At 42.8% G+C, this 21279-nt stretch overlaps 1 protein-coding gene across 2 annotated transcripts in view; it reads right to left on the bottom strand.

Annotated features, from left to right (window-relative positions):
* The window catches only part of DNAJC3 (DnaJ heat shock protein family (Hsp40) member C3), a 62723-nt gene that overhangs the window by 6880 nt on the left and 34564 nt on the right, over window positions 1-21279 (bottom strand). For both annotated transcript variants that reach the window (XM_024195757.3, XM_024195760.3), the window contains exons 5-10: window positions 19664-19816; window positions 16975-17156; window positions 14252-14371; window positions 11719-11824; window positions 11511-11631; window positions 506-638 (exon numbers count right to left, since the gene is read on the bottom strand). In XM_024195757.3, coding sequence (XP_024051525.1) covers window positions 506-638; window positions 11511-11631; window positions 11719-11824; window positions 14252-14371; window positions 16975-17156; window positions 19664-19816 — 815 coding nt within the window. The remainder of the gene's footprint in view (window positions 1-505; window positions 639-11510; window positions 11632-11718; window positions 11825-14251; window positions 14372-16974; window positions 17157-19663; window positions 19817-21279) is intronic.

Here is a 21279-nt window from a genome sequence, read left to right as displayed (position 1 = left end):
TTGTTTGTTTTTTTAAATAAAAATCATTACGTTTGTTTCGATCAGGCCCATGACAGAAGTGAATTTTTAGGAGGTATTTACTAGCTTTTTTCCAGCAACTCTTCTTAAACTGTCCCAAGCTACTGTGCTCTCAGAAATGAATTTTTACTTTTTCTTCCCTTCCATAATTCTCTTCTGTCATTCTTTGGTTTCCCAAACTGGTTGCCAATCTTTTTGCTCCATTATATTTGAAACTCTTTGCTAATGAGGGATTATTTCCCTGTTTATTGCTAGTTAGCACTTCTTTATTCCTTATTAGGAGACTTTCTGAGCAAATGCTACTTACAGGCTGAAAAAAAAAAAAAAAAAAACCCTTATGACCACGTAAAATCTAAACAATTTTAAAGTGGAGGGAGAGAGAGAGAATAGGGAAAGATACCCAAAAAAGCATAAATACAAGTGGCAAACGTTAGACTATTTGATTAGCGACCGACTATGTAAAAAACATTCTGGACATTCATCTCACCTTTTTATTCCTAAAATTTTGTAATAATCTCTCTTCTGAGATTGCTTCAACATCCTCTGGGCTCTCTCTAGGCCTTCACGAATCTGTTGGTCATTTTCACTGTTGGCCTGAGCAGTTTCATAATCTTGAATAGCTGCCCATAAAAGTGAATGTAAGCGCATATTATACATCTCACTAAATCAACCTTACTTAAAAAAACAACAATCACTCAGTTTAGATTAAGTACTAACCCTATCCCTAGAACTCAGATGTTTTGCCACTGTTATTTGTAAGCAGCAAAACTAATTGCTGAAACTTTATGAAAAAGTCTTAATTTTGTCATATTTTCCTTGGTATTTGTAAGTATCAGACAAGAACTATATTCTGACTCTTACTCAATGAAGTTCATTGTTTTATCTGCCTATGGTTTCTTAATGCACTTTGGAATCCCTCAGATGCTCAAACAAATTGTGATGCCCCAAGGTAAATCTTGTCTATACTAGGGGGTTTGCACTCCTGGCTAACCCAGCGTAGGCAAGGCCTAACTCACCAAAGCAAGGAAATTAACTTGTAGTTTTTAATCCTTCGAATATGGAGCACACCTGGAAACTGGCAGCATCCCAAGGCATCAGAAGGAAGTCTGGATCTAGGTCTTGTTTGGGATGGGGCAAAGAGGGTGGAGAGAAGGAATTCAAGACCAAGTACTTGTGGGGAGAAGGATTATGTGAGGATCCTGACTTTAATTTTAGACTTTGATTGAAGTGGGACCCTAAATGGATCTAAGGAAAGTGAGGATCAAGCACTTTTTTGAATGGGTAGGGAAGGGAGGAAATGGAACTTAGTGGTTGGTCAGAAGAAAGTTTCCTTGTAGGGTGCATTGAATAAAAGATTGGGAAACATGCCTTATAGTGACAGACTCCAGGGACTCGAACAGTTTCGCTTAAACAAGAGAAAGATAAAGGATGATTTGATCACAGTATGTAAGAGGACTTAGGTGTTGCTACACGCAGTGTTGTAACGCCCAACTTTTATAAAAATCACAGGAATCCACAAAGCTTAGGCTCTCCGTGCAATGCAGAGGGAAAGGCAGGCACCTGGAAAGAGATTCCACAAAAGCCAGCATGCTAGCTGTGAAGCTGCCTAAATTCACCAATGGGTAATAATGAAAGGGGCGTGTCCTAAGGCTCACCCCTCCCACAGAGCTTGGTGCCTAAATCCAGGTTGCAGGAGGTGCCGCTCTTCTGTCTGCGATCCACTCAGCTTAGGCGCCTTGCAAGAAACACCAGAGGTGTATTCCACAGTGGAACAGTTTCAACAGGAGAGAGAGAGGGAGCCCCGCACCAATGGTTAGGGTGCTCTCCTGAGAGGGGGGAGACTCCTGTTCAAAGCTTTTCTCCCTGTCAGGCAGAGAAGAGGGAAATTGAACCCAGGGCTCCCACTTCCGGAGTACGGGCTCTAACCACTGGGAGAACAGTTGTCAGGGAGGCCCTGTTGGATTACTTTAGATAGAATATATGGGCCAGAAGGTAAAAAGGTGTTAACATGAGCCTAGACAGTGATAAACAAGGTTTGGTATAGAGAGACCTCAGCCTCCTCACTACCATGGCAAACACATCAGAAAATTCATACCACAGGTTAGAGGTCCCCCCTTGATTAAAACAAGGCAAAAAGCAAAACTCAGTGACAATGCACAACAAAGTTAATCAAAACCTATTACAGCAATGGTCCCCAAACTTTCTCTCACACACACACACCCTTATCCCTGTCCATGCCCTCCCCGGAGCCAGGACCAGGAGCGGCGCAGCAGCTTGAGGAGGTGGGGACGCGGAGAGGGGCAAGGGAGCCGAGGCTGGGGCTGGCAGCTGGGACCCTGGGCATGGGGCCAGGGCCAGGAGCAGAGCTGGGTGGTGCTCCCTCCTGGCCCACGGTGGGGGCTGGCCTGGGCCCCAGTTGCACCCTCCCAAACATTCCTCCCCACAGTTTGGGGACCTCTGTATTAAAGTCTTTTTCAGGAGGATGAATATTGGTTAGAGTCTTATTTTGTTAAACAATCTCTTTTAGTGGGGAAGGTTAGTTCTGTGGTTCAGCTCTGAGTCTGAAATGAGTCACTTTCCTGCTTTTGACAAAACAGAGACACACAGGAGAGAAGAGAGAGGATAGCAAAGATGGGGAAAATATGGCTTTTGTTGATGTTCTCAGGATACGGGGTGGCATGTGAATCATGGACAGGTGCTTTAGGCTGCAAGGTCCACCACAACAGCTGTTGCTCTGTACCCCAAGTCACCTGCCAAGGCAGAGACACCATCTGATTGGTCTGGCAGGTCCTGCTCCTTCACTGGTCCACAGGCCGAGCAGAGCTTGTGGTGTGGGTGCCATGCAGCGCAGTTGATTTCAGGATCAGGTAAAAAGCAGAGAGAGAGTGGGTAGGAGGAAGACAGTGGGGGACAGAAAGGGACACACAAAGGAGAAGAAGAAAGAGTAGGATCTCACACATATTAGGCTGGGGTCCTCACTGGTGCAGCGATAATGGTTGAGCATCCCAGTGGAGTATTAAGGTCTGGTGTCACCCCAAAATCCATCCACTGCATCTGTGGTGATGGTAAAAAAGTTTCTTCCCTCCCTCCACCTTAAGCCTCTTTGTAAGGTCTCCAAACGGAAGTAGCAGGTGGAACAGACTGTCCTTTTATTATTTTGTTTATCAGTTAGGCCTTATTTCTGGCACACCAATTTGGGTTCATCAATTTCTCGTCCCACACTGCTCTTATTTATTAGGAATGATTTTAACACAGGCCTTGAGTTATAGTCCTTTTTGTTTGGACTAATTTAGGTTTTTGTCTCCCTTTAGCACTTTTTCCCCCATGAACATTTATTGTTATAGGTTACGATGACATTTTATGAACTTTTACTTACTTTTTACAGCTGAGCTTATAATTAGGGTAAATCTGTAGGCCCAGTTATTACTATAGCACCAAACCTCCACCTCCTTGTATTTTAAATTGGCTTAAAATGCCCTCTACGCATGCAGATTGGGCCCTGTCGACAAGATAGGTGGGAGAATGCCTGTCTTTATCTAGTTTGTGGCTCATGCTGGGACTTTGTCCAGGTGCCTAGAGTGAGAAAGCAGCATGCATGCCCAGAGGCAGAAACAGATACATTGGGGACTTTTACAGCAAAAATTTAGGCACCAGTTTAGATGCCTATGGGGTTAGGCAGCAGCCAAGCAGGAGATTATGGATCTCAGCGGCACCTAAGTCCCTTTGTAGCTCTGGCCTTAAATACCTACATGGGGAACAAAACTCTGAAAAACCCTTTATCAATCTAGCAGACAAAGGTACACCAAGATCCAATGGCTAGAAGGTGAAGCTAGAGAAATTTAGACAAGAAATAAGGCAAAAAATTTTAACAGTGAGAATAATTAACCATTGGAACAATTTACCAAGGGTAACGGTGGATTTCCCCTAACTGGCAATTTTAAAATCAAGTTTGGATATTCTGCCTAAAAGATATGCTGTAATTTAAGTAAGAATTAATTCAGATAGCCCTAATGGCAGTCAGACTAGATTATCACAATAGTCCTAGGGCCTTGGAATCTATGCTACAGCAACTAAAGAGAAATATAGAAGAGGCAAGGGCATAATCAGAGCATTCTGCAGCTAGGATGTTTACAGCAATTGGCAGGCAGGTTGCATCAGCCAGCATTGGAAAAAGGCCACTGCAGTTATACCACTAGTCTTAAATACTCAACGCAGTTGGAGGTTTCATTATATAGGACCTATCTTCAATGTGCATTTGTTTTCAGCCCTTGGTGCCCAAGCAGCATATGCTACAAGGCCCCCTTTTACATGGGTTTATGATGATGACAGAACAGCTAATCATCTGAAATCTATGCAGACACGTACATACCATACAGTTATATTGGTTTAGGAAGAAACAATATAGCGTATAAATAAAATTTTGTTTTTAAATCCCATACATAATATATGTGCTTCTACTTGGAATTCTCACTTCATCAGATGAATACTGCTTCTATTTCAACAGCATGCAGTCTTTATCAGATACATAACAAGCAAAATACTGCAATGACTGTGCAAAGGGACTAGGCATTTTGAAGAAGTATGGAGTTTGGTTTGTGCTTTGTTCATAAGAGATAGCATGTTGAATCACTGGGGAATTAGAAGTAGTTTTTCTAGATTTGATTTCTTCTTTTAGAAGAACAAAACATTTCTTCATAAAAAATTGAATTATTGCCATAAAGTAATAAGTGAAATACTCAGACTTCAAATTTTAATATTCTTCAACAGGCCCTGATTTGCATTTTATGTGTAATGAGCACTTTCCCCTTCACTGTGTTATAATCTTGAGAGTCTCATTATAAGTCTAAGACTCTTATGTTTCCTAAGTAAAAGTCTTTGCATCAAGATTATTTTCAAGCAGATGGTATTTCTCAGCAGGTGTTACATTTATCTTTTTGCTATTTCTGTGCAAGACAGCAGGAGGTGCTAGCCAATTTATATTAGACACTTGACAAGAGTGTGATTTTGTTTCAAGTAAGGTATTCAAAAACAAAAAGCTAGAAAGAATACTTCTGATGCCCCAGTGATTCACACTATCTTTTACAAACAAAGCACAAATAAGATTTCTATTCATTCTTGTATGGCTAGATCATCTGCTAGCCCCACTGATTTGTCACTTGAACCAAAGCACTTTGCCTGCTGCTTAATACTTTGTCAAGTCACTTAAAAACACAGCAGGCTATACCAGCCCATAGTATATACACTACTGCATCTGATGGGGATAATGAAAATGCAGGGACTTCTCCATTACACTGCTTTATTGCCCCATAATGCTAAGCACCAGTGTAATTAATTTGCTGCATAGAACATGAAAGGGTATGTCCCATCATTAATTTCTAACAAATGCATATTACAGACTTGGTGTAACAGATTGCTCATTTTTACCGAATGCCACGTGCATCTACAGTACACCGCTATCAACTAACAGTTTAAAGTAAAACATTTTCTTCTTCGAGTGCTTGCACATGTCCATTCCAATGTAGATATGAGCGTGCCCTGAACACAATTGCTGGAATATTTTCCCCTAGTGGTATCTGTCAGGTTGGCTCCAGCACGCTCTGGTGCCGTGCACTCATAGCGCCGGTATAAAGCAGAGCACCTCCGGTACCTCGCCATGAGACCCAGATCCAGACTCCAGTACCGAGCCCGGCATTGAGCCTCAAGAAGAAGCCCCACTGGTCCTGGCTGATACAAAGGGTGGGGTGGTGACCCTTCAGCTAGTCCTAGCCTCCTCTTCCCCAGATGAGGCTGTGGTAGCAGTGGGTGTGCACGATGACCACAAGGCTTACCAACACTTACTAAAGCAGGTGGCCTGGATGTGGCTGATTCTGTGGCTAGATCTATGGCCACAGCAGCGACCACACACAGAAGCTCGTGGTTGTAGTCATTGGGTTTCCCCCTGGAGATACAATTAACCCTCCAAGACCTCCACTTTGAAGGGCCCTCATTCTTTTTGGAGCAAACTGATGCGAGGCTCTACAGGCTTAAGGATTCTAAGGTGACTTTGAAATCCCTGAGGCTATATACCCCAGCGACATCCAGGAAGCATTACAGGCCCCAACAGACTGGCCGTTACTTTGCCCAGCCAAACAGGACCTGCAGAGGAGGAAGAACAGGGGGTTCAGGTGTAAACCGCCACCGGCTTTCACAGCAGGGCTGATGCAGGCCACCCCCAGACAGTCAGGCAGCTTGAAGCACTCCTTTTGACAAAATGCTTCAGGTAGACCTCTCAATCCCCGCAATATTGGATCCAATTACCCCTGTTTTCAAACTGCTTGTCCCACTTCTTCAGAGCCTGGACTTTCATTACTTCAGACCGTTGGGTACCCAGCACACTAGAAGTGGTATACATCCTCCAGTCTGTGTCTATCCCAACTTCCCACTCTCCCTCTCCGTCCCTCTTCAGGGACCCTTCTCACAAGCAACTTTTGGTACTGGCTTCCATCATTCCCTCTCTGGATCCGAGGGATTGGTATACCGCCGTCGATTTAAAGGACATACTTCCACATATCGATTTTCCAAGGCCACAGAGGTTCCTAAAATTTGTTGTGAACCAAGTAAATTACCAGTTTGCAGTGCTTCCATTCGGCCTGTCAGCCATTCCACAGGTCTTTACCAAATGTATGGCAGTGGGGGCAGCTTTTCCTCAGGAAGCATGGAGTGAATGTCTTCACATACCTCAACAACTGGCTAGTCAAAGGCCAGTCAAGAGCTCAGGTAGAATCCAACATCCATCTCATCCAATTAACCTTCTGGGCCCTAGGCCTACTGATAAAGACACAGAAATCCACTCATCCTGGTGGAGAGAATAGAGTTCATTGGTGTAGTTCTCAACTCCATTCAGGCAAGAGCCTTGCTCCTGGAAGACCGGTTTTGGACAATTATAGTTTTGATAAGGTCCTTTCAGACCCACCCGGTCACAACAGCTCAAAAATATCTGAGTCCTCTGAACCACATGACATCATACACTTATGTTGTACGGGGGGGAGGGATAGCTCAGTGGTTTGAGCATTGGCCTGCTAAACCCAGAGTTGTGAGTTCAATCCTTGAGAGGGCCAATTGGGGAATCTGGGGCAAAAATCTGACTGGAGATTGGTCCTGCTTTGAGCAGGGGGTTGGACTAGATGACCTCCTGAGGTCCCTTCCAACCCTGATATTCTATGATTCTATGTGAGGCTGTCTCTCAGACCTCTCCAAGTTTGGCTGGCCAGGGTGTATTCACCTACCCGGAATCACCTGGATTCAGAGCTCACCATGCCGGCTCAAGTCCTTGATTCACTGACTTGGTGACTGAACAACTGCATGGTCTGTGCAGGAGTGCCCTTTTTGTGACCCCACGCTCTAATCTTGGACACATCAGCATTGGGGAGCCCACTTAGGGGCCCTCAAGACTTAAGGCCTATGGTCTCCAGAAGAGCTCTCTCTTCATATCAATGTCAGAAAGCTCAGGACAGTCCATCTAGCCTGCCAAGCATTCCTGCCCCACATTACAAACAAAGTAATTTCAGTTCTCCAGGACAACATGACTGCCATGTTCTACATCAACAGGCAGGGCAGAGCTTACTCCTTCTCCTTATGCCAGGAAGCAATCCAGCTATGGGAGTTCTGCATAACACATTCAATACATCTTGAGGCATCATACCTACTGGGAAAACAGAACCAGCTGGCAGATTACCTCTTCAGATCTTTCTTCTCTCACCACGAATGGTCCCTTTGGCCAGACATTGCAGGGGGCATTTTCCAATGGTGGGGGACTCCCCTTATAGGCCTGTTTGCTACCTACAACAACAGGAAATGCGACCAGTTCTGTTCCCTGCAAGGCCACAGCCCAAGGTCTCTTACAGACACCTTCCTGCTATCCTGGATAGATCACCTGTATTACGTCTTTCCCCCTATACAGATGATATGCAAGGTTCTGATGAAGATCAAGTGGGACTGGGCATGGGTAATTCTCATAGCCCCGGCATGGCCCAGGCAGCATTGGTTCGCCACCCTGTTAGGCCTCTTGATGGAGGCCCCATTCCTGCTTTCGCTACACCCGGACCTGATCTCCCGAGACCAGTCGGCTTCTCCACCCAAACCTCAGCTCTCTTCATCTGACAGCCTAGAAGCTCCATGGCTGAATCCTGAGGAGCAAGCTTTCTCCGAGTAAGTCCATGGAGTCCTGCTAGGCAATAGAAAACCCTCCACCAGAGCCACTTACCTTGCAAAATGGAAGCAATTCTCCATCTGGTCCTCCCAACGCAGAGTTCCGCTCACACAGTCCTCATTGCAACTATGTTAGAGTACCTTTTGCATCTCGAACAACAGAGTCTGGCTATTTCTTCAGTCAAGGTCCACCTAGCAGCGATATCAGTCTTCCATCCCTGGGTCAACCACCAGTCTGTCTTTTTGCATGAGATAGTTATTAATTTTCTTAAAGGCCTGGAGCGGTTATAGCCCAGGCAAGACAGCCTATTCCTCCCTGGGACCTATACCTCGTCTTATCAAAGCTTATGGCTCCCCCGTTCGAGCTGCTTTCAAGGTGCTCGTTGGTTCATCTCTCCTGGAAAGTGTCCTTCTTACTGGCCATCACCTCAGCCAGAAGGGATTCGGAAATCTGTGTCCTCACATTGGAGCCCTCATATACAATCCTCTTTAGGGGATAAGGTGCAGCTGCATCTGCACCCAGCGTTCCTCCTGAAAGTGGTTTAGCAATTCCACTGCAATCAAGCAATCTTCTTACCAGTGTTCTTCCCACAGCCGCATGTGAACAGGGAGGAGCAACGTCTACACTCCTTAGATGTTAAACATGCCCTGGCATCCTATATACAAAGAACCAAGCCGTTTCGCAGATCAACCCAGCTGCTCATAGCGAGAGCCGAGAGGCTGAAAGGCCTTCCCATCTTCACCCAGAGAATCACATCCTGGATTACATCATGCATTTGTGCATGTTACAAGCTGCCCGGTGTTCCTCCTCCGGCTAACCTGACTGCTCATTCCACAAGATCGCAAGCCTCCTTGGCCACTTTCCTAGGACAAGTCCCTATTCAGGACATCTGCAGGGCAGTAACCTGGTCTTCGGTGCACATGTTCTCAACATGCTATGCCATCACCCAGCAGGCCAGAGATGATGCCAACTTCAGCCATGCAGTCTTGCAATCAGCTTGTTCTTGAACTCAGAGCCCACCTCCTGTGCAACTGCTTGAAAGTCACCTACACTGGAATGGACATGCGCAAGCACTCGAAGAACAATTACTAATATTTCTGTAACTGTTGTTGTTTGAGATGTGTTGCATATGTCCATTCCAAAACCCAGCCTCTATCCCCTCTTATCGAAGTCAACCAGTAAGAAGAAATTGAGGGAGTGCAGGGTCGGCAGGGCCCTTTATACTGGCGCTATGAGCATGCAGCACCAGAGGGCACTGGAGCTGACCCTATGGATACCATTAGGGGAAAAATTCCGGCAACTGTACTCAGGGCATGCACACACCTACATGGGCATGGACATGTGCAACACATCTTGAAGAACAGTTGCAGAAAGGTTAGTAACACTTTTTTTTAAGTGACTAACATTTTTAGATTTTGCAAATAGTAAAAATACAGGCATGTAAGTTCTCTAGTGAAGAAAGAGCGGAAGGGATAGGAACAATTAGTGCTGCACACCTCAAGAGAGGCATGATCAGGAGCACTGCTGGCATGACCAGAGTGCAGTGACCCTAGCACCAGAAGAAAGTGCACACTGTTCCTTCTTAAAGATGTAGTGAATGTCAATTCTAAGCATGCTCCCCTCCCGGAGGCTTTCTGCCCAACTATTCTCTATGCAAGTGCACTGAATCTAGTCACTGCTGCTTGGGCATTATAACCCTATTCACAGTCCTCCTCTGAGCAACACTTCAGAAGATTAGTCCTATCTCAGAATATATGTAGCAGGTTATGTTGTGCTATATTTGAGGGAGTGGCAGCATGGGGACCTCCTACCCACTAAAGGAAATTAACTTATCAAGCCATGAAATTTTATTACCACCACCTCCTTTTACCATAGCTTGAAGTGTTATTAATGGCTATAAAGTTATCCATATATTTTAAAAACCCATCATCAGTAACTATTTCCAGTGGCAGTGAATTCCATAGGCTGATGCATGCAACATCATTTCTCTTTATTAGTTCTATATTCCCATCTAATTTCATAATGTATCCCTTATTCATATTTGGGGACAGGATAAAAAGAAAGAAAGGGGTAATCAGCTTCCACTATGCCTTTGTCAATTTTGAATACTGTACTCCAATTAAGTCTCTTCTAATTCTTCTTTCAAGGCTTAATAAATCTAGTCTTTGCAATCTATCCAATATGTCACATTAAACCTCTAACCATCTAAGGCAGGGGTGGGCAAACTTTTTGACCCGAGGGCCACATCTGGGTAAGGAAATTGTATGGCGGGCCATGAATGCTCACGAAATTGGGGTTGGGGTGCAGGAGGGGGTGATGGTTCTGGCTGGGGGTGTGGGCTCTGGAGGGGGCCAGAAAAGAGGAGTTCAGGGTGCGGGAGGGAGCTCCGGGCTGGGGCAGGGGGTTGGGGCGCTGGAAGGGGTCGGTGTGCAGGCTCCAGGCGGTACTTACCTCAAGCAGCTCCTTGAAGCAACAGCATGTCCCCACTCCGACTCCTACACGGAGGCATGGACAGGCAGCTCTATGCGCTGCCCCGTCCGTAGGTGCCGCCCCTGCAGCTCCCAATTGGGAGCTGCGGGGGCGGCACTTGGGGCGGGGGCAGCATGCAGCATCCCCTTGCTGCCCCTACGCGTAGGAGACTGAGGGAGGACATGCTGCTGCTTCCAGAAGCTGCAGAGCCACGGCACGTGCAGAGCGGGACAAGTCCCGGACTCCGCTCCCCAGCAGGAGCTCAAGGGCTGGATTAAAACGTCTGAAGGGCCGGATGTGGCCCCCGGGCCGTAGTTTGCCCACCTCTGATCTAAGGACTTGTCTACGTAGCACTAGCAAAAGCACTGTAGTCGGGTATGATTTGTAAAGTGCTGTAACTGCCTTGTGTAGGCCCCGCTGGTGCACTCTAAAAGATACCTAATTTTCGTTAGTGTAGTCCTGGTACTTTTCAGAGCATGCCAGCAAGGCCTACATGGGGCAGTTAGAGTGCAGCGTGTTATTGTGCTTTACAAATCATACTCCTCTGGCATGCTTTGCTGTGTCTTGTAGACAAGCCCTTAATTGCCCTTACCTCACTGTATGCTTTTAAGACAACTTTGCATAGGATAAAGATAGGCGTGTACTGCTGTCTTAATAACAATTCAGTTAAAGAAAACAGAAGTATCAGCACTGATTGCATGCCATAAAACATATTGTAGCATCCAAACGTTTGTGAAGATTGCCAGTAAACGCTTCAGCAGAGGTTGTCTGGAGGAGTTATTCTTGTAGTATTCTTTAAAGTTTGAAACCATAAATCTTAAGTCAAAAGTTTTACCTTCCTCATATTGGTCTTCTAATAAATAGGCTTCTGCTCTGTCTTTTAAAGCATTCACATTAGCTGGTTCCAGCAGCAGAACTTCTGTGCAAACTTTTATGGCTTCAGCAGACTGCTCACTCTGAAAAGGGAAAGGGAAAACAACGTTTGTATTTGTTTTTCTTGTGAAATATTATTTACTCACAAGGGTAAAAATGTTCTTTTTTACCTTTGAGAAGCAGTGACAGATCCTTTCTTTGGCACGAGTAGTGTAAATAGGGACCTTTGGCTCAGTTTTCATTACAGATTCATATTTACTGATGGCATCTGTGTACCTATTTTAATTGCGAAAATAAACTGAGTATTTTGGAACACAATTATTTTCTAAGCAACTGTATCAATTCTTCAGTGGTCATTAAATGTACCAACTCATACAAAGTAACTTGGAAACTGTCACTGGGCAATTTGTTTGGTTTGGGATGATGTGCATCTCTTGCAATGCCCCTCTCAGCCTCAGAGGCTGTGTCTGGGCCAGCAGGAGAAAGAAAACTCTTAGCCCCTTTAAGAACTGCACCCCCCACCCTCCCCCACCCCTTCATGGGTTTGAGAAGAGGAAGAGGAGGGGGCTCTTTGGTTGATTGGTTGGACAGATGCATGCAGCAGAAGTCTATCAGCTCCCACACACCAAAAGGGGAAGCTTATAAGCCTCCCCCACTGCCTGGAAGAACCATCCTGCACGAGAAAAGTTCTTCCCTCTCTGGCTTGGGGTTACAGAACAGAGTTTCAGGGCCCTGCTGTGGGTATCATGTAAGGAATTTTTCCCTCACTGCCAGCTTAGCCAGGCAGAATGATTTTTTTGCCTTCCTTTCAGCAGCCCAGGGACCCAGTGGTAGGTTAGGTTAGGTTAGGTTGTAAAATTCACACTGTTGCAACTTAACAGGTGCCCAGTGCAGGTACTTGTTCAATAGGGAATCTAGTTCCCTAAAAACGTGGAATTGTACATGATTAGGAGAAGGCATCTCCTAAAGAAGGTGGGGGTGGAGTTGGGGCTCCTAATGTCCAGTATAGTGAGGAGATAACCCCCTTAAACCTCACATAAGGGTAAGGCAGTGGGGTCCCAGCTATGGGCTGGGATCAGATTAGTTGGGGAACAGATTACACAGGTACAACAACCTGCACTGGACAAGTTATTGCTGGATAGTTCCCAGATGTGTTACTTAATGAAGTTATGACCAGTTAAATCACATTTCCAGTGGCTTGTCTGTCTTTCTGCAGTGTTCATGACAATGCTACTTTGCATACTTTCATATGCAGGGAGGCTCCAGAATGAAAGCACCATTTGATGAGCAATTCAAGTGAGCCAAAAGAGAGACTGACTATTGTGCTCCTGTGACTCCCAACAGCCTAAAGAGCAGAACCAAGGTTTATGTTTTTAAATGCACAGAAACTAACATTTGTCTGAAATGTAAGATTTTTCTGAAACACAAACGGAAGTGCGGGGTTAAAGTTTCCATTCCATCTCTAACTAATCACATAGTGCCTAGATTTTGGAGCACAAACAATACATTATTTATGCACCTCACTGTGAGCTGGTCTCAGGCCCCTTCAGACAAATTTGGGATGGATTAAGGCTGGCATCCCATCAGAGAGAGTTATTTTAATGTTGTTCGTTGTGTGTGTTAGCATCCCGAAGAAAAGTTCTGAGCACATTACATATATAGCAACTTTCAAGGCTCCAGTAATTCTTTTCTTGCTTCCTGAGTCATGACAAACTCATGAAAAATGTATTTAAAGGCTGCAGTGATATTTTAATTTGCAAGTATGCTGTGATCTCCACTTTTAAACACTGATGCATTAAAATACACTTTTAAATAAAAGACAACATTTAACACAAATTAACAGCACTGACACTTGAATTTACTGGTGAAATGAATAGCCACATAAAGCTTTCCAGAGAGGCCAAACAATACACCAATAAAATTACTCAAAAAGTTTATTGATTTTTTAAATATTTATCAGCAACTCTGCTGATAAAATTTTGCTTTCTTTGTCATTTTTGCTGTACTGTAAAGCAAACTAGTTTTCCTACACACATACTACTAAGTACAAGAAATGCACATTTGAGAATTTAAGTATTCCAGATTTCATTCTCAAAGTTAAAAAAACATATCTGCTACCACACCACATTTGAAATCCAGATAAACGATGAAAAAGCTACCTCCACTCTATCACTTTACATACCACCTAGCACAACTGTGGTTATGTGTTTGACAATAAATCATACAAAACTGAGAAGAAGCAAGTAGCAGAAATTAAAAAAAAAAAAAAAAAAAAAAAAAGACTATTCATCACATCTCAGGGTTGGGGTGGGGAGCCCCATTTGCTTGGCGCGCCTATTATCAAGGGACAATTTGTAGTAGCATTCATCTTTATTTATTAGTTATATGGTGCTATGACACCTGAGAGCTGAATACAAACATTGTCCGTGCCTTGATCTTATAATCTATTTCATGCAAAGAGCAAAATAAAATGGCAATAGGCCATGGAGAGTAGGAAGGGAAACAGGACAAGAAGGAACAGATGCTACTGATGGTACACGTGGGTTGATGTCTATTTTTAAACTGAAATTCTCATGGCCATGCCCAGTGTTCCATCCCACATGTCAAACACAAAACAAAACAAACTTTCTCCAAATCTGTGAAGTTTTACTGCTTCAGGAGGAGTCATAGTACTGGTATCATTCAGTAAATGCTGACTCTTACCTGCCTTCCCTGATGAGTTCCTCTGCTGACTCGATTTGCTTATTAAGTTTCTTTACTTGTTTATAGTGAGAAAAACACAGCTTATGGTCCTGGTCAAGTTTCAGACACTCTCGGACTTCACTTTTCATGCAGGAAAAAGAAACATTAAGGGATTTCAAAAAGAAGTAGAGGACAGTATTTTTTAAAAAGCTGTCTGGAGTGACAGATTTTTCTGCATTGCATTCTCTCTTCCACTCAAGAGCATGTTAATGTGTGATTTTAATGAGAAACATCCTCCTGAGTTTACAGCTTTTTTCCCCCAGTACTTTATGTTGCCAGAAATTTATACTCGGCATAAAGTACACTACATATTACAATATACACCTCTACCCCGATATAACGCGACCCGATATAACACGAATTCGGATATAACGCGGTAAAGCAGCGCTCCGGGGGGGCGGGGCTGCGCACTCCGGTGGATCAAAGCAAGTTCGATATAACGCGGTTTCACTTATAACTTGGTAAGATTTTTTGGCTCCCGAGGACAGTGTTATATCAGGGTAGACGTGTATTGTTCTCTAGTATATATTTCCAACTGTTTTGTCCGGCATTTGATAGTAATTTGACACAACTATCTGTGATGACTTATTTTCCAGTATATTCTTACTCCACACGTACCATTACAGTCCATGTTAGCATAAAAACATTGTACGCCTCCTAAACCAGGACAGACCACTCTGATGGGACTCGGATACTTGACTCAAAAGATGTCAGTTTAATTTTTAAAAACCTCTTCAGAGAATGCTTATTTGCCTAGAACCCATGCGGCAGGAGCAGTATATTTTGAAATAGGCCAATGTTCTTTGAAATCCCTAAAATGCAAGGGTGCTAATAAGGAAAGTCTTGGATTGGTACAGCTGTCATCCTGTCATGTCTTATGTCATGTCTCAAAAGGATAATGAAAATGCTGATATATGTCTCTGCTAAGAGCAAAGTAAAGTCCTTACAGCATGAAGCTAAGACAACCTAAGAAGGAAGGGACAATCAGAGGAACAGACATGAACTTGGAGGCCTGAGGAGTAGTAGTAACCTCACTCATGAAGTCCCAGAGCTACAAAACTTTTATCTTTCTAACTAAATCTCCTAACATACTCTAGCTCGTTTTTCACATCCCAGAAGAGTGAGTGCAGATGCTTCTTTTTGCTTTTATGGATAAGTTCTCTCCACTGTATGTTTCAAACAGTGTTTTGCTTAATTGCACTTACAGCTTGGATTTGGCCCATGAATGGGAAGAAAATTGATGTGGCCTGAATGTCCTAGGAGACAAAATAATCTCTCTATCCTTGAAAAAAAGAGAAAAAGTGGGGTCTTCTTCTTCTTAGCATATGCACAACATGCCTCAGGTGGCCCGTGACCAGGATTCATCACTGAATTTGGTCCACCGGTTGGATCATTAGCCTCCCCAGCCCGGGCACTGACAGGGAGTGCAACGTGAATGCTGATCCATACCCCAACAAGTGGGGTTCACTGATGTATAGCTATCCAAGGTCACCTCAAAAAGGTGGGGAGTTGGGAGGGGATACAATCTTCACCCTTAGAGATACCATACCTGCTGGAAGAGGATCCATGCTAGCACGAAATAAATACCCAGGCTTAAGTAGAGAACCACACTCATTTGAGGTTTCCAAAATCCCTGCCCTCATTCATTCTGACATCCATTCTACTAACAAGGAAGGGAGAGAAACCTAAAAAGACAACTCAGGATAGTAAGCTGCAATCCCCTGTTCTCTCAATTTCCCCCATCTCTGACTCAGCAGTTGCTTTTCAGTAGAAGTACTCTGTGACAGATAGCAGGGAGCAGACTCTCTTCCAGAAGATTCTAATGATGCCCTCTATCCAGCTTTTATTATGTGAGTGAAAGCAATGGACATTGCCTTCTCACTGCCCTGAATTCATCACAGCTTGTCAAAGTACAAGAGCACAGAGGTTGAACTCTAGCCAGACTTAGTCTGAATGAACTTCAGTCTGAGTACAAGTGAGATGGGGTTTGAATGATCTGGGGACTGGAAGAGAGAAGACAACACAGATGGCACTGAAAAGCAAAGTATTTGTTGATAGTATACTGAGTCCTTGATCCCTAAACCCAAAGTGTTTCAATGACCAAGATCTTTTTCAAAGCAGTTGAGACCATCTGGACTGTCTCCAGTCTCAATCCCCAAGTCTCATCTGTATCCATATGTGAGTAGGTTTTTCCACTTAGAGACTATCCATGAAACATTCTCCAAATACATTTGCAAGAGCTCTCCATGGAAGGCCTTTCAGCTGTATTTGGATCAGTTCATTCTTGACCAATCTGGCCACCCTTCTTCACTAATTCCTCCTTTTTCACTGTGCCCATTTTCTTTTGTTTGACAGACTAGCTGGCTTTTTCTGAGCCACTAGAGGAGCTGCAGTCTCTACCCATAGAGATGCAACAAACACCAGACTTTATTGGGTTATTTTAATTATTAGTGTACATAATATGCAGAGTTCCAGGCACCATATCTTGTGCTAAAACATTGATAAACAAGAACTGTACAGAGACAGGCCAATGAGTACTTCCACACAATGACTATGTTGACAAAAGTGTCTGCACTAATCCTACCACTCACTCATTTTGCCTTTCATTATAGCAGATGGGCCCAACTTCCTTGCCATGGGCTTTGTGTTTTCATTTTTGCTATTACAAACAATGGTAAACTTACCTGAGTGACAGTTCATGGTCCCCCAACTGGTAGTATATTGTGCTGATTTTATAGAAGGCTTCAGTGTTATCATTCTTCAGTTTGGTAGCAGCTTTTAAGTCACTAATGGCTTTGCCTGGTTCTCCTTCCTTTATATAGCATTCAGCTCGAAGCTCCCGCAGCTCTGCATCCCAAACGCAAACCTTGAGAAACCAAAATGAAAGCTAGACTTTGATCTATAAGCATTTCACTTGTTTTAAAATCCTACCTAATTTCATATTGCCTCTTGTGATGGATCACTGTTCTACTCGTGTAGAGTGCTTGAAATTTAACATCAATGCACTTCCCAGAGAGCAGAGATATTTCAAAGCCATTCCTCCAAAAGATACCAGAAAATAAGTTATTTAGAAATGCAATTTGTAACCCTGCAAATAAGCCTATTCAGGGAGGCATGCTTGAACTCTCAGCACTGCTGGAAAGAACTGGGACAGTGCGAGCCTGAAGGAGGGAGATTGAAATCCTAAATTATTACAACTTCCCCCCATTACTACGGAAGAGAAGAATTGTGATGGCTGAGGTGTCTACCGTCCAAATAGACATCTGAAGGAGGTTTCTATATCAACATGGTCTGTGCAGGTCTGTCCTTACTTTTGGCAGTACAGGTTTAGAGAGGGACAACAACCACGCAGGGTGGTTAAACACTGGAATAAATTGCCTAGGGAGGTTGTGGAATCTCCATCTCTGGAGATATTTAAGAGTAGGTTAGATATATGTCTATCAGGGATGGTCTAAACATTATTTGGTCCTGCCATGAGGGCAGGGGACTGGACTCGATGACCTCTCAAGGTCCCTTCCAGTCCTAGAATCTATGAATCTCTCTAATAATCGACTGTTCAGGTTTTTCCTGGATATAAAAATTAGTTTCTCCTTCTGAAATAAATATGTGGGAGGGGTTTGTTGTCAAAAAATGACAAGGCATAAAACCAAAACATTTCATGTTTTTCTTAACTCAGTTTTAAAGGGCTAGGTTTAATCCTAAAACAGCCCCTTCCCTCCTCCCCCCCACCCCTTCCCACACTTTGACTTTTTACAGTTATGAAATAAATGCTAAAATTGACAAATAATTGAAGTGAATGTGATATACCCTCAAATAGTAAATCATTTTGTTACATCTAACAGAGGGGACTCAGGGAGATAGCACTTTACTCTGAATAGTTATAATGACAAAAATAAGTAGGATTGTAATATAGATATAATTACATTTACCTTCAACAAATCATCCACTAATTCTTTTATTACTGTTTTGGGCTTGAAGGATTTGTCTGTAATATCCATACAAAGCAACTTCAACAGTGCATAAAAGCAGTGTACATATTTTGACATATGAGAAGACTGTATTTAAAATGTTTAATAAAGCAATAGAGAGTATGTACAACTAAGTTACAAAATGCAACTAGGTTACCAGATCAAACTTTAAATTAGGAATTGAGTATATATATTTTTATTTATTAAAGTTCTTCCTCAGGGAATTGTACATGATTCATTTATAAAATTTCAGTCCTAGCTAGACTGAGTATAAAGGCAAATAAGAGTAATTTATTTTGTAGATAAATGACAGCAATGAACTATCATTAAGCAAGCATGCCTAATCTTTAGATTACAGAAAACGTCAATATTGATTCTGGTATAACTTACATCCTGGACCAAAAAAAGTTAGAATTATGTAAATTTAAGTGTTTCTATTCCAAATTTGTGTAATTTAATGAGTACAGATAATGGCTGACAATTCTGCATTATCTGTACTTTACCATCATCATTAAATGTCAAACAAGAGTGAAAACATTCAAAGTTATGGATCTCACAGCAACATTAATTTTGTCTCATGTATTTCTAATATTACATGCATGTCATAGATGCTTTGTGCACTGTAACAGAATGTGTCTAAAAATCTGGGCCAGGAGTTTCTTGTAATATTTTCTTACATTTTTTAGAAAAATTGAAAAACAGCATGCTAGTACACTTTTGAGTTGCCCACATCTGAATATGTGACCAGTGACTGAAGAGTCAAACATCAAGATGGGATACTACAATTCAGGTATCTGAGGATAAGGATGTGCGTATGGATACCAGCGTGTATGTTAGCTGCATACTATGTTTGATCCTTCACTACTTTTCTCTAACCAGTTTCCCCTACCTCCCCAAGTGAGGAAAGTACGCAGTTCTCACTGAGGATGTACATACACACTAAGTACTAAGTTCAACCCATTTGAGTTTCTTGGATAACTGCAGCATGACTGAGAAAATTTAAATTATGCGACACACCTTTTTCATACTGGTAAAATTCCATTCAAACCACCATGTCCCAAGAATACTGAACTTTGGACTGAGGGAAAGGACAAGAAATTTAAACACAAAGAAGTATTAACAAAAAGTCATCTATACCAGAAGGCTAGGTTAAAAATGGAGCAATTCCCCAACACTAAATCCACAATCTCCCTTTCTTTAGCGCTCTGTCCTGCCCGATGTTGACCACCCTCAGCTCCCAACGACCCCAATGGAAGTGGACAGCGCTTGGTAGGATAGAGCCAGCAACACTAATGTTTTTGCATCAGTGCAAACTTTAAAGTTCTATGTTAAAAAAGAAACATACACATCTACCAAAGACAGAAATTCTTAGTTTCTCTTCAATTATATTTCATGTAGAACTTACTTCTAGAATCCCATCAAGGAGTCTTATAGCAGTAATATAATCCTCTTGATGATACAGAGACTGTGCCTGTGAAAGCAGGCGCTGCAACTCATCAGATTTCATCAGCTGAGACCGGGCTTCCTTTTCCTCATTATCACTGGGATTAGATTTGAGCTGTAAATATTAACAAAAAGAGAGAGACTGAACTCTGGTTTCTGGAGGTCCGATTTTGTTCTATTAACCATCTTGTACCATGGAGAACAAACCAAAGATGCTGCTGAAGTGAACTGAATCATTTAAAACTCCCTTGGAAATTTTTCTAATTGGGATGCAAGAGTTCTTTGCCACTGCATAAACTGTTATAATCCAGAAAAATGCAGTTCCTTTTGCTCTGTACTGAAAGTTCATCACTTTGACACTTCCTTCCTATGTAGTATAACCCCTCAACTGTGTTCTACTTAATCCATCTCTCCCATTAGGCAGATACAAAATACAGGATTCTTTTATACAGTACTTCAAGGTTAGTAGAGGATCTACCTGTCTGATGTATTAGAAGCCTCACTGCTAATCAGGTATATTTACATAATGAATTTATTGTGACTAGTTCAATGTTACTGTAGAGATGCAATTGTCACACCTCCTTAGAAAGGATGGCCATAGCAATAGATACAGATGTTTTAAATCCAAGGAAGGTTCACATGAATCAGTTGAGAACTCCTGGACTCTGGAAACCAAGAAATGTCAGACTTCACAAAAATCTTCGTTTAGACAAAGCCTGAAGGCCCTTGGTCCCCAGACGCTCTCCTTCTGAACAGACAACCACCAATACAGATTCTCTGACACTACTGTGACAATTTATTGTTTGAAGAGACGGGGTGGATTTTGGCTATCCCCTTTTATCCCAAGAAGCTGTCCATATGTGGGGTTGGTGCTTTGCATTTGGCAGGAATGAAGATCAAAGCCTACAACAAGAGTTGGAGAGGGATGGATCACTATGAGTGGTCCCCAAGCACTCAATGACAAAAGAGATTTTTACACAATGAGGTCAGGTGGATGTGATCTCATTTGCCATTAAGTTACGTAGGTCATACTCCAAAGTAGATAAGAATCCAAACCCAATGTCAGACGCATTTCATTTTGCACTGGAGAAGAGGCCTCTTTATTCTGTTACCTAAATCCTGAGAAAGATTCACCAAGGGAGAGGCCAGGAGTTAAATCCTGGCCCAACTGAAATCAATGGCAAAACTCTTGGACCCTTTTATTCTTTCCTTAATCTCAACATCCTTCTCTTTTATCTCAGTAGGGAGATTGGGCTCTTCACCCACCAAAAAAACAGGCCAACTACGTTAGCTGGAAATCTTCATTTCTCTAAACAGATTACGTAACTGGAAAAAAGGCAAGCAAACATTCTATGCAGAACACTAAACAAAAGGCATTAGTAGAGGGTAGTAAAGAACACCATCCAAGTGAAACAACTTGGAGAGTTATAGGTAGTTTAAACTGGGCACACAGTTGAATCAAATTACTATTTTGAGTCCACAGAAAAGTAAAATATTTTTCTGAGGTAAGTAATCATTCAAAGTGAGACACAGTTGTTGACGTCACCAGGCATCACCATCACCCCAGGTGACTCAGGA

The sequence above is a fragment of the Terrapene carolina genome, unplaced genomic scaffold (genome assembly GCF_002925995.2).
Source record: "Terrapene carolina triunguis isolate 2854851 unplaced genomic scaffold, T_m_triunguis-2.0 Scaffold21, whole genome shotgun sequence".
Lineage (NCBI taxonomy): Eukaryota > Metazoa > Chordata > Testudines > Emydidae > Terrapene > Terrapene triunguis.
Note: the sequence above shows the minus strand (reverse complement) of the source record. Positions and strands in the feature narration are given on the sequence as shown.